Source organism: Barbatula barbatula (assembly GCF_947034865.1).
Source record: "Barbatula barbatula genome assembly, chromosome: 10".
Taxonomy (NCBI): Eukaryota; Metazoa; Chordata; class Actinopteri; order Cypriniformes; family Nemacheilidae; genus Barbatula; species Barbatula barbatula.
Window position 1 is genome coordinate 14,048,435 of NC_136773.1, and position 13,460 is coordinate 14,061,894.

At 38.5% G+C, this 13,460-nt stretch overlaps 2 protein-coding genes across 5 annotated transcripts; both read left to right on the plus strand.

Annotated features, from left to right (window-relative positions):
• Positions 1–682: 682 nt before the first annotated feature.
• On the plus strand, positions 683–4,660 carry siae (sialic acid acetylesterase). Its single transcript, XM_079466315.1, has 10 exons — positions 683–774; positions 887–1,045; positions 1,712–1,872; positions 1,968–2,106; positions 2,338–2,521; positions 2,637–2,779; positions 2,870–3,003; positions 3,107–3,261; positions 3,360–3,546; positions 3,681–4,660. The coding sequence occupies exons 1-10, from the start codon at positions 714–716 to the stop codon at positions 3,906–3,908; spliced, it is 1,551 nt and encodes a 516-aa protein (XP_079322441.1). The 5' UTR covers positions 683–713; the 3' UTR covers positions 3,909–4,660.
• A 1,685-nt stretch (positions 4,661–6,345) lies between these two features.
• clasrp (CLK4-associating serine/arginine rich protein) lies at positions 6,346–13,311 on the plus strand. Of its 4 annotated transcripts, none has more exons than XM_079466524.1 (21): positions 6,346–6,482; positions 7,380–7,519; positions 7,626–7,723; positions 7,947–8,048; positions 8,192–8,271; positions 8,414–8,498; positions 8,615–8,754; positions 8,857–8,953; positions 9,092–9,170; positions 9,268–9,341; positions 9,564–9,605; positions 9,712–9,894; positions 10,136–10,459; positions 10,562–10,738; positions 10,830–10,869; positions 11,784–11,862; positions 12,078–12,136; positions 12,221–12,267; positions 12,353–12,441; positions 12,643–12,667; positions 12,790–13,311. In XM_079466524.1, exons 2-21 carry the CDS (start codon positions 7,421–7,423, stop codon positions 12,827–12,829), a joined length of 1,959 nt encoding a protein of 652 aa, XP_079322650.1. In that variant the 5' UTR covers positions 6,346–6,482; positions 7,380–7,420; the 3' UTR covers positions 12,830–13,311. The 4 variants fall into 4 exon arrangements, 2 of the variants coding, with proteins under 2 accessions (XP_079322650.1, XP_079322651.1); XR_013787251.1 differs by having other exon boundaries at positions 6,357–6,482; positions 10,830–10,873; XR_013787252.1 differs by having other exon boundaries at positions 6,357–6,482; positions 10,830–10,873; positions 11,802–11,862.
• Positions 13,312–13,460: the final 149 nt, after the last annotated feature.

The window sequence follows — 13,460 nt, forward strand, 5'->3', positions numbered from 1 at the left end:
TCCAAAATGAGATAACCTGAACCTTTTTTTATCGTGCATTCCAATTAATATCAATCAAACTGCACTTGATTTGTTTTGATTTAAACCATAATAACACAATAAAACACAATAAAAACATGATAACAAAATAAATCATCAAAAGAAAAATTAAACAGAGTTATCTCATTTTGGAACCAAACTCTTATTATGTTCCACATCCCTTTATTAAAATAATGTTACTGTAGTGTTAATGTTGATCATAGTTTAATTAAAGTAAATAATATGTTGTGAACATTGTGTAGATTAGATTTTTTTAGATTCAACTTTATTGTCATTACACATATACAAGTTACAGTGTAACGAAATGTAGTTTAGGTCTAACCAGAAGTGCAATTAGCAAGTGCAGGATATACAGTGAATAAATACAGAATACAATATTAGGAAAATATTATACAGTGGGCATGGACTATGAAAATATTCTACAGTAGGTATGTTCTATGAAAATGTGACAATAGGCCTATAATGTGAATTATGTAAATGTCAAATTCATATTTGATTCAGTATTAACGGAAATATTAAGTTTTACTGAGAAAGTCTAGCTTTGTAAATTAGTAGGTCGGTTGTAAATCGAATCGAAAAGCATTTGTGGACGTTTGCGATGTAGCTTGAGGCTCCGCCTACTATGCGTGACGTAATTGAGCTCACTCGCTTCCTCGTTCTGACTATTTTCAGCAATGTTGACACCTGTGATAGTTTGGCTCGTGCTGAGCGCTTTAACCACTGTTTCATCAGCAGGTGAGTAACGATTTAAAACCAAAATAAACTCTTTCGTTTGTTTTACGGTTTATTGAAAAAGTTTTTTCAAAACGGGTTTTTGTTCAAGTTCATTTCCTTAAATTCCCGGCAGAGAAGTTGCGGTTCGCTTCATATTATGGGAGTCACATGGTCCTGCAGAAAGCCCCAGCTCGAGCAGTCGTGTGGGGATATGGAGAGACGGGAGCCGACATTGAGCTGTCATTGTCTGGATCACACAATGTTAATGCAAACTCCGCGCATGTTGTCGACGGTAAAGTATTCAATGCTTGTGCAGATCACATGATCGTCACCTGAAATATTGCTTCCTCCACAGTAAGTGTAAAGGTGACAGTTCCAGTTATGCTTGAATCCTTTATATTTTTGTCAAATCTATAATTATCATCAGTCATAATGAGTACAATTCAGATCTAATTCACTGATTGCAAAAACGTTAAATTTTCATTCAACAATATAATCAAATTGTTTTGTTACCCTTATTCATAAAACGTGCATTAAATAGGTATACATGCTGGTCATAATAGTTTTAAAAGTTCTAGTGTTATTTTCATTTAAATAACGGAAACCTTATTTTCTTTTATATTTAAATTTGCTGGTGATAAAATGAGTTTCTCTATGAAATGAGTCATTTCCTTCTTTTCCTACTCTGCATGCTTGCATAATTATCAGTATTGGAAATATTTTATCCAGAAATGAAGCGTCTGCCAATCTTTACGTTTACATCCTTTTATGTTGTACCAAATATATTAAATTTAAAATCTTACAACACAGCTTTGTTTGGAATGTCCACCATGGTCTATTTTCTACTTTTGAGTTCCACTACATTAGCATATAATTTATTTACTCAATTAAATTAATTAACTTGTTAACGCAAAAAATCCTTATTCTTCACTAAAATATTTTCCCACCTGCAACACAGGTATTTGGCGTATAACTCTCAGTCCCGTGGATGCTGGTGGTCCTTATAACCTGATTATATCCCAGACTACCACTAACAGTTCCATCATGCTCACAGATGTGCTATTTGGAGATATCTGGTTATGTGGTGGACAGAGTAACATGGCATTCACAGTTGGACAAGTATGTTTCTTCCTAAAAAGTTTGGTGTGTTTATTCCATTGGTTTTGATTGGTATGCAATGCATAGACATAAATTATGTGCGTGTTTTTTAACAGGTATATAATGCAACAGAGGAACTGGCCATGGCCTCTAAGTTCCCGAATGTGAGGATCTTTCAAGCTGCCTTGGAGCAGAGCAGAGTGGAGCTGGATGATCTAGCAGGAGTTGAAGTTCCCTGGTCCCGACCAACAGCAAGTATGAATGCAAATCTATATAAAGTAAAGTGCAATTTAAAACACAGGCTTTCACCTATCCGACAGTTGGTATTTATTTGTTTAACTTAAATGTGGATGATTTGCTAATAAAAACATACTTTTGTATAGTTTGTAAGAGTAAAATACTCTTAATAAGAGAAGCAACATTCCTCATATACCTAAAAATAAAAAGCAGCCATGTCTTCTTTGTCTTTTCTGTTTATCTTTCTAGAATTGCTTGGTGAAAAGCCTTTCACCCATTATTCTGCTGTGTGCTGGCTCTTTGGCCGCTACCTCTACCAGACACTGAATTATCCTATAGGGTTAGTAGAGTCGTGTTGGGGAGGAACACCTGTGGAGGCCTGGTCAGCCCCAAGGGCACTTGACAAGTGTGGATTGAAGAGCTCCACGAGCAGGTGCATTTCCAGAGCATGTAACAAATTCTGAAACATATAGATGCATTGTAAATTTAAGTTTTGAGCAGTAATTTAAGTTGACTTGAATAACCTATACTTCGAAAATGCACTCCAGTGTTTTCCATAGTAATCCAGCTGTGCAGAGTAACTTTTGGGAGAACGTTGCATACTCAGCAGAATGGAACCATTCTGTATTGTGGAATGCAATGATCCATCCACTACTTAACATGACCATAAAAGGAGCCCTATGGTACCAAGGTAATATCTCTGAGGGACAATTATTATCCTGTATTGCATCAAGATGTGCAAAGACGCGCTGCGCTATATGTTTACTGCTTATTATTCCAGGTGAGGCCAATTCAGGCTACAACAGAGATAAATACAACTGCTCTTTCCCTGCCATGATTGATGACTGGAGGATGGCTTTCCATCAAGGCTCAGAGGGTCAAACAGCAATAGACTTCCCATTTGGATTTGTACAGGTGCTCTTGACTAGCCAGAAGTGAAGTTGTTAGTTAAACAAAACTTTTGACCTATCTTGTAGAATGTAGTTACGCTGGATTGCAATCATTTCATCTCTCTTAGCTAAGCACATGGGAGAAAAAGAGTTCGCAAGATGGATTCCGAGAAATACGCTGGCATCAGACAGCCGATTATGGATTTGCTCCTAATAAACGCATGAAGAACACTTTTATGGCTGTTGCTATTGACTTACCTGATGGAAAATCTCCCTGGGGCAGGTGAGAATAAATAAGTATTTAAACTGCTGTTTAATAGGAAATGCATAGTGCTGAACTACGTTATCTTACGTTTTTATTTTTGGTGTGGTTTACTGTAGCATTCACCCACGGTTTAAACAGGATGTGGCGCACAGACTTGTGCTAGGGGCGAGAGCTGTCGCCTATGGTGAAAAGAATGTGTCTTTCCAGGGACCGTATCCGGTTTTAGCCCAAATTGACCAGTCTTCTCTTAAAATCACTTTCAACCAGAAACTTTCTGCCACCCAGTCTGAAAATGCGTTTGAGGTACAGTGAGCATGGTTTATGATCACTATTTGTTCACCATTGTCATGCAAACAAATCTCCTGGATTTAAGATGGAAGTGAAAACGTGATGAGCTGATAATATATTGCTTTTGATTTATTTATGTATTGCTGCAGATCTGCTGCCCTGTGAATCAGACGTGTTCAGAAGACTCTCAGTGGATTCCAGTCCCCATGGAAAAACTGGGCACTAATTATATTCTGATGCCTATAAAACAGTGTCCCATCAAGCCGGCTGCTCTGCGTTATCTCTGGAGAGACTGGCCTTGTGATTTTAAAGCTTGCCCCATTTACAGCTCTGACAGGGTTTTACCCACACCACCCTTTCTCATAAACTTTTCATAATAAACACAACGACTGTGGGGCTTTATAGTGTGAATTTGAATATACTTCCATCACAAACATTTGTCTCCAAAATTCTCCTGTTTTGATTGTTTTGTAAATTGTTTGAGGCTCATTTTGTTTGTTTTATTGTATATTTGGTTGTGATATTGGTTGTTGTATGCAAATGTATTATGATTTATTTGATGGCTTTGAGTGTTATACATACAGTTTCAGTGGCAACAAAATAAACAAACTTTATGTTGCCCAAACTTAGCCTCTAGACCTCCTCAAAGAATCAACAACTGTAGTCTTAATGTAAAATAAAATATAGTCTCATATTATAACCAAACAAAGACCGGAAGTTAACTTTGTGTGCGTCCGTTGAAACCTTAACCGTGTATAGAAATTATTAGAATCAGTTTGTTTTGGGTAAAGTAATGAAGAGTACGTTGATTGGCTTGCACACATTTTCGTCTCATTTTGGGTCCTTGATTGAAACTCAACTGAGAATTTGCCAAGAGTTTACTGAGTTAAGTTTAAGAATAAAACATTTTGTGAAGAGCAAATGTGTTTGTTGTGCTCAAAGACTCCACAAATGGCCTGTGATGAACATATATATTTTTTCCCAAACACGAATGTGTCTTCATTTTTATTTTCGATTTCTCACTTCTTGAAATTAAACAATGATCAGTTATCAAAGAATGTTTCCATTCTAAAAAATATTGGTTCTACCTTTGGAAGGAAGGCATTTCAATAAACTAACTAATTATTTGAATAGTTTGTAGGCCCAGTCTTTACGGGTTTGCAAAACCTTGTAACAACTCAAGTTCCTGTTCTCCGATATTTGATAATTCGGAAGTAACGTCTGGATTTAGTGACATTAAAAGAGTTCCATTACATATATTATTTCCGAATGATCGAGGTGATGCACAGCCCATACTTTGTCTCTAACTCCTACATGTGCGGTGACCGCGGTAAAGTTAGTTAGACATTCTGGTTTCATACCAATTAAGCTCTTGAGGTTAGACATAAATATAGGCCCTTTACTTTGCACAAGGCTTAATTTCAAGAAGAAAAAACTAAATATATATGGATCATGAAAATGTATTAAACAATTTAACTACGTGACATTAGTCTAGAAAAACAGTACTTAAATGTTCAGAAAAACATGCCTGTTAATGCACAAGGCTCTGTTTTTAGGAATTGGAATTGTATGTATTTTATATTAATTGTACAACTTTGAATGTGTGTAATGACATAAATCCATTAAACGACAACAGCATTTGAGATAAAGGTATCAAACCAACTGTAACAGAGCATTATTCCCTATGATTCACAAGGCTTGTTTTTCTGATTATGAAACTGATATTTTAATATATAGTATACTGATTCCTTTTTTATGTGTTTAACACACTGTACTCTGACACCGTTTCAGATAAAGGTATCAAACCAACTGTAACAGAGCATTATTCCCTCTGATGCACAGATTATGAAACTGATATTTCGATATACAGTACTAAACCATTAATTGTGCAATATAGATTCAGATATTCAGTGTAATAATCAGGCAATAAAGGAAATAAAATGCAAGGAAAACAAAACTTCCCCAGACATATATTTACTCTTGACTACAAATCCCACAATCCTTACCAGGGCCTCATTTAGCTTAATTATGGTCACCTGTGTCTTGCTTCTGTCATATGCCTGCTTGGTTTGTTCATTCACTCATGGCCAAGTTTTGTATGGGCTCAATTCTGAGCAGCATCTCATGGTTACGCTGTTGGATTATTGCTTTTTGATTGTTAGTTTGTATTTCAACAAATTAATAAACATTATGGGATGGTTTCCTGGACAGTGGTGATACTGAAATAAATGTAAGAGCTGTCCAATCTGAAAAAGACTTTCACCAGCATATCTTTAAATACATCAGTTCCTTTGTGTTGTCTAGAAATGAACATAGGTAATGTTTTTTAGTATGGCATGTTCGTTAAAACTACTTGCATTATCTAATTAAACTAAGTCCTGGTTTAAACTAATCCCTGTCCGGGAAACCGCAATTGTAGGAAATAATATTCTGAATTTGTCACAGTTGGCTTGATACCTTTATCTGAAACGGTGATGGAGTTTAATGAATTGAAATAGGTACAGTGTGTAAAACATAAAAAAAGGAATCAGTATATCGTATATAAAAATATCGTTTTCATAATCAGGAAAAGCCTTGTGCCTTATAGGGAATAATGATGAATTTATATATCGCTTTTTTATAGAAATTAAGCCTTGTGCAACGTAAAGGTCTATCCGAGTTAGTTTGGGCTCAACATCAAACTAACTTTACCGCGATATCGGACCGTGACACCATTCACCCTTTGCAATGTATTTTAGTCAAAGTGCTCCCCCTGTAGATGGGTTTAAATCATCCAGTGCGTGTGACTTCATCAGCGCCCCCTGCTGTTGCTGTTGCTGTTATTCAGGTAGCGCGTGCGCTGGGAGGCGTGTGCGTTTGTATGTATACGCGGCCTTTTCCACGCAAGGACGGACGTGTGTCTCTTTCCAATAAGAAAACACAAATATTGTAGTTGTTGTATACGTAAACAGGTAATTCATTCGGTCATTGAAATCATAAAATGTCTGCCTTAACAATTTCCTTGCTTCGTTTTTACTGTTAGGTAGCGCTTTATGTGACATGTAGCTAGCTATCTAGCTAGCATGCTAACGTTAGCATGTGAGTGTTCCTGTGTTGTTATATGTATACAATAGCCTATTTTTGTAAAGCATACGTAGAATATGTGTGCTCGTGTAAATTACGCAGAGACGAGCCGAATCGTTGATTAATATGGGTCCATTAATACTGTATGAATCACTGACAGAAAGACGAATGTTTATGACTAAGTTAGTTAGCTTTAGAGACTGCAGCCACCTGTCTACTAACATTGCGTCTCTGTGACTTCATTTAATGATACAAAAGTTTGTTTTGCGATGTAAAGACTCAACATAACCATCATTGTCATTTGATGAGTTTACCAGATACTTTAGAAATATATTTTAGATTCCCTGTCTTGCAAGGAACTTAATCGTGTCAACAAAGTTCAATAAGGTTGATGCGGAGTTATTTTCCGTCTGCTGTGTAATCGTGTTGCAAATGAAGAGTTAATACAAGCTAAATGAGCATGTGGCTTCATAATCTTTTAATGTATACTCTTCTGTCATTAAAACCATTTGCATGGGATAATGTAGCTGCTTGGGATGTATTTTAACATCCTTAACACCAGTGTCAAAACTTTTCCTATTACAAATGATTATGCAGGTAGTTATGCACAGAGGAACCTATACAGATCATGTCATTTAATCTAATATTATCTTAAATTAGCAAAAAATGCATATTGCATTAATGCAGTTACAATATACCTTGTATCAATTGTGATGTTTTGAGATTTCTGTGTGTTATATTGCTACCGAATGTGTTTGGTTGAATTGAGTCCCTGTCTCTTGCAGCAGCCCTGCCCCGACGCGGCCCAACCCCAAGCGGAGCTGTCATGTGGCAGGAGGCCCGCAAACATGAGCGCAAGCTCCGCGGGATGATGGTGGACTACAAGCGTCGTGGGGAGCGACGCAGAGAGTACTATGAAAAAATTGTAATCAAAAACTCCCCTTTAAACCCTCTACCACTTTAACATAATGTTTTCTAAAGACAGATGAATTGCTTTTAAACGGCTCACAAAAATCTTTTTTATTTTTTAGAAAAAAGATCCAGCCCAGTTCCTGCAGGTGCATGGTCGGGCGTACAAAATCCACCTAGATTCAGCGGTAGCCCTGGCAGCTGAGAGCCCCATAAACATGTATGTCTCTAGTATACACATAAGTATATGCTTATGAAGCAAAAGTAGTTTATTTGTACAAAATTTTGTTTATAGATTTCACAACAATGTGCATAACCACTTATAAAAGGAAACTTAATCCTATAGTCAAGTTTATTTGTATAGTGTTTTTAAGGTCATTAACACATACCAGTATGTTTATTATGTCATATGTGGTGTTAACCATTAGTGAATTTCCTTACAGGATGCCTTGGCAAGGAGATACCAACAACATGATTGATAGATTTGATGTCAGGGCTCACCTGGACTACATCCCAACTTATACACCGCCTCTCCTGAACACAACGTGAGTTCGTTCTGGTCTGAATGCACCTGTTATGTTTGAGAAGAAAACCATTTCCCTGGAATATGCTGAGATAGCATATGTTTTAAAAGGTGTGCTGAACTGGTTGGTGCTTTGTCATTTTGTGTTTATTATTTATGTTCTAGCACCCCAGAGCAGGAATCTGAAGAGAGGAAGTGCAATTATGAGCGCTATAGAGGACTGGTGCAGAATGACTTTGCAAACAGTAAGTCATCTTTGAATTTCAGCGCATTAAATACATTTTTACTTCTGTGATGTTTACTAGACAATGGTTACTAATCCTAAATCATTGGACTACGCATATTGATGACTTATTCCACTTTAATGATGTTCTTGTCATTTTGTAGTCTCCGAGGAGCAGTGCTTGTACCAGATATATGTGGATGAGCTCTATGGTGGCTTGTCGAAACCAAATGAGGATGAAAAGAAAAAGTATGAAATTATTTATACATTTTTGATTTTTGAAGTTCTTAACTATCTATGTTCGGTTAATATGTGTCTGAAAGCAAATTCAGTTTGAAGAATCAGATTTTGTTTCTTTCTGTTAGACTTGCTGAGAAGAAAGCACAGATCGGCTATACATATGAGGACAGCACAGTGACAGAACCAGATGCGAAGGCAGAGAATGAAGACGAGGATGATTCCGAAAACAGCGACTCTGAGGAAGACGAGGTCATCCCTGACATCGGTTCGTCCTTCATACACCATACACTTCCATTTAAGCTTGGCTTGTTAAATTTAGGAAGTGTCATCCTTTTAATGTGTCTGTAAATGCTTTTTCATGTTGTAGATGTTGAGGTGGATGTAGATGAACTGAACCCAGAACAGGTCACTGAGATTAACAAGATGGCCACCACTTATGGCATGGCAGAGGGGGATTTTGTTGGGTTCGTTCACCCATTCTTCATCTGATCAGAGAAGAATAACCATTTGACCACCCTTTCATCTTCCTAATGAGATCACAGTAATGATCTTTTAATTATTCTAAATGTATGTAGTTAAAAACTGATCTTTCCTGGTGGCAGGATGTTGAGGAAGGACAAGGAGGAAGTGGAGGCTATTAAACATGCTAAAGCTCTAGAGGCAGAAAAGGCCATGTACTCCGTAAGGACATTCAAACATTTTTGCTGTTTGCCCTCCCTCTCATTTAAGACTTTGCATTTGTTATCATTTTTACTGTTACTGTTTTCTTGTGCATCAGGGCCGGCGGTCTCGCAGACAGCGGCGAGAGTTTAGAGAGAAGTATATGAAAGGCAGACAGATCAGCCCACCCAGGTAACCCCGGCAAACAACAGCTACCACACAAGTTTTTCTATTGACAAAATTGCACCGAAATGCAATGTTTCCACACCTCTCTTTTACTAGCTTTCCACTAGCCTGAACCCTTTTAAGATATGATTCAACATCATCCTTAAAATTGTATGTTACACTGGATAAGAAGGTATTGTTTGATACATTTTTTAATTATGTATATGTATGTTTTGATTGAATGTTCAGCTATGCTCGAAGAGACAGTCCCACATACGACCCTTACAAGAGGTAGGTGTATTTAATGGTCTGATGTTTTGCAACATAATACCACTTAAATGTATAGTTTTATCATGTAGTCAAATAACTTCCTTTTTTTTCTTATTTCACTTCCCAGGCCACAGTCAGACTCAAGTTCAGAGTCCCATTCTCGATCCCGATCCCCAGGCAATGAAAAAATCACCTTTATCACTAGCTTTGGTGGTAGTGATGAGGAGGGAGCAGCACCTGCACAAGCCCTGCCTGCAGCGGCATCAAGCCACACCTCCTCCACCACCGCAGGTCATAGCAGGGGCCCCCGGTCGGTAACTTCCCCTTTCTACTTTCTGCCTTCTGATTGGCTGAATTCTCTATTTATTTATTTATTTATAAACATGTTTGGCTATGATAACGGAATGCTGCACGTTCAGCCTCAGAATGATAGATGACATCTATTGAAACAGTTGAGCACTAATCAAACTCGGAGTTTATGTTATGTTTAAGTCTGAAATATTTTTTTTGTTGGTTCCCCATTATAACAGCACATTTTTTTTGTTTTTCAGCCGAAGACGCTCATCCTCCAGTCACTCCTCCTATTCTTCCCGCTCCTCCTCACGCCGTTCCTCTCGCTCATCCTCACGTTCCCGTAGAAGTAGGCGTTCTCGTGGGGGCAGGGAACGGGACAGCCGCTATTCACGTTCTCGATCACGGTCCCGTCGGCGGTCTGAGTCACGTTCACGGCATCGCAGTGGAGGAGGAAGCTCGAGGAGACGATATGACAGGACACGGTCCCGTTCCACAGATCGGGACAGGGGTAGAGATAGAAACAGGGAAAGAGATAGAGACAGGGATAGAGGGAGGCGCTACACAGGTCGCAGACGAACAAGGTAGGACCGTTACAAAAATAGTTACAAACTCAAAAATAATTTAGAAAATTGAGTTTTAGATTTTGCATGAAACCATGAAAGATGTTTAACTCTGTCCCACAGATCTCGCTCACGCTCGCAGTCAGGTGATCGTTGCCAGCGAAGGAGTCGCAGCTCTGCCTACAGGAGGGGCGGCAGTGTCAGTCAAAGCCCCTCCCGCTCACCTGCTGCAAGCCGTAGCTCCTCCCCTTCCTCCCGTTGTGCTCTGCCTGCCTCTGCTCCTGCTGACAAGCTGAAAAAGTAAGTTAGAGCCCAACTGAAAACACATCTGCCTGCTTCAGACTATAGAATAGTCTGTAGAAGAGTGACGAACGTTCTCTTTCTCTCTTAGATCTGAACCTCCGGGTGGTAAAGAGACTGGAGCTGCCAAAGTCAGTAAGAATTTGATATATCTCAAATTTGTTTCTAAAGACTCCGCCTCCCTCACCCCTGACAGGCTGATGCAGTTAACAATCAGGCCAGGGCTCTTGCCCATCTTTTGCACACTTCTGGCTCCACAAAGAACCCCGATCTCGTGTTTTGATTAGGTCATCAGCTCTCCGTGGGTTTTTGAACTCACCTGAATAACCTTATGTGCCCTATTGGTAATAAACAGGAAGAGAGTAAAATACCCCTTTATCCTTAAATTACCTTCTATGTGCTGTTTACAGAAGAACTATATATATGAGGCTATATATATTTACTTTTCATCTTATCAGTATTGTCTGCAATGCCACTTTGTGAATGAACGTAAGATGATGAAAGGGAAAACTACAAAGGTGTTATGGTTCTTATAAGGTTGGCGAAGCAGTTAAAGAGCTCAGGTGTTGCTTCTGCTCCGGGCTTGTCAAGACAGGCAGAGCCACTTCAATCACACACAAACACACCTGCATAAGTCAATGCACAATGTCCGTGTAGGTTGAACAGCTAACCACAATGACAAGTGGCACGAAATGGCTACAGCTCCTGACATTTTGTTACTGTTCTACAAAAGTTGTACCTGATGTGGAAATAGACAACATCGTTTTGTACTGTTCTGTGCTGTTGACTGTGACTAAATGGCTACCCTCATTTGCCTCTTCACACCTTGCCCCCTACCTACATCCACAAATGCTCACAAATAAACAAAAGACAAAAAAAGACAGCCGTTGCTGGGAAAAATGACCACCTTTTGCTATTTACATTGAGAAATACTGTAAAGTATTTGTATGGGGTTTATAATCACTTATCTATGAACCAAGTAATGATTTGTTTTTCTCAATTATTGTGCAGTTACCTGACCTTTGCAATTTTGCTTGTTCTAAAGTCGGTGTATCCGTTGCAGCCCAAGATGACCCCGCAGGAAAAGCTCAAGCTTCGTATGCAGAAGGCCTTAAACAAGCAATGTAAGTTACTAATGCGGCCATTAAAGAACCATATGCTCAACCTGGTCTAGACTAACTGATATTTACACATTTAAAAAAAAAAATCTTTATTACATATACATTACATACACAAAATCATAGCATATACAGATGTTATTATACCACACATTTCAAGACATGGTCTGTGTATTTTGAGAAAGACCCTGCCTCACCTTTATGGTTTCACCCTTCCTCAGCCAAGGCGGATAAAAGAGCAGCGCAGGCCAAGATCCAGCAACAGGAGAACAAGCGACAGGTAAAAGTTTGTGTGTGTGTAAGATCATTCCAGTTAGAAGCTTTGTATGGTGTAGTTCTTAACGCAAGTTTCCTACTGTCACAGGAACGAGAAGGAGTTTTACGAGCAATGGCACGGAAAATTCGCATAAAGTAAGTCTGAACATGTATATGCACGTGAACATGTCTTCTGTTTATGAAGGAGAGGATATAGTTTGGTCATTGTTTTGTCTTGCAGGGAGCGGGAACGCCGGGAGAAAGAGCGAGATGAGTGGGAGAAGCAGTATGGACGTCAGAGTCACTCGCCCTCCCCCAACACCAAATACAGTGAGTTTCTGATGGAATGTGAAAGAGTAATGGACCGACTGTAATCTACCAATCCTTAAAAACTCTTATATGTGAAGTGATGTGAAGCACATTGCAACCATATTATAACAGAATTTGTAGTATGAATAAGAATTATGATTAGACTTATATTAATGATTTTCATAAAGAAGATTTTAATCATAAATCTTGAACACCCCACAGGTCGGGACTACAGCTCATCGAGAAGGTATGCTGAAACCAGTCTATGCCTGTTCACATCCTGGACAGCTTGCGAGGGCACCACATTTGTCCATTTAATCTAGACATTGTGATTTCAAGCTCATTTGATTATTTTTTTTCCCTCAACAGGAGATCCCGCTCAAGATCAAGAAGCCCTCATCACCGGTAATGAAGTGATCAGTCGGCACCAGAGGGAGAAATGTCAAACAACTGATCTAGGAATGAAGGGTAATCAGGATGGCCATATTAAGTTTGGGGAACTTGCCGGTAATTAAATTAATTTCACTAATGCCGGCTTTTCTTCCATCTGGGAAAACAATGAAAAAAAAATCGATTCTCTTCTATTGGTAAAATCTGTAAATTAGCATTATCACGCTCGATCACACTTTTATACCTCAAAAGTTCACAACAACAACATACCCGGGTTGCCATGAAAAGGAATGCTTCAATAACATGTATTTGAAGATAACGGAACTGCCCTGTGTGGACGTTTTTTGACATGAAAATGGAAATGTTTCTTGTGTCCTATTCAAAATGCTTATCCCATCATTGTACATAATCCCTTCAGTTAAGATTGTGATAACACTTGACAAAACATGCTGATGTTAAATCCTCATCTTTTTCAATAATTAAAGAGGTAAATGTCAAATGATCTGTTGGTTGTTTCTTTTACTAGGAATCTTTGCAGCATTAGACATTTTAATACATCTAATCTACGCGAAAATAACGTTGGGATTTCACTAATAATATTATGTCAGTCCATATCTGGCGTGATGTCGCCTCTGCGCGGTATAGCCGCC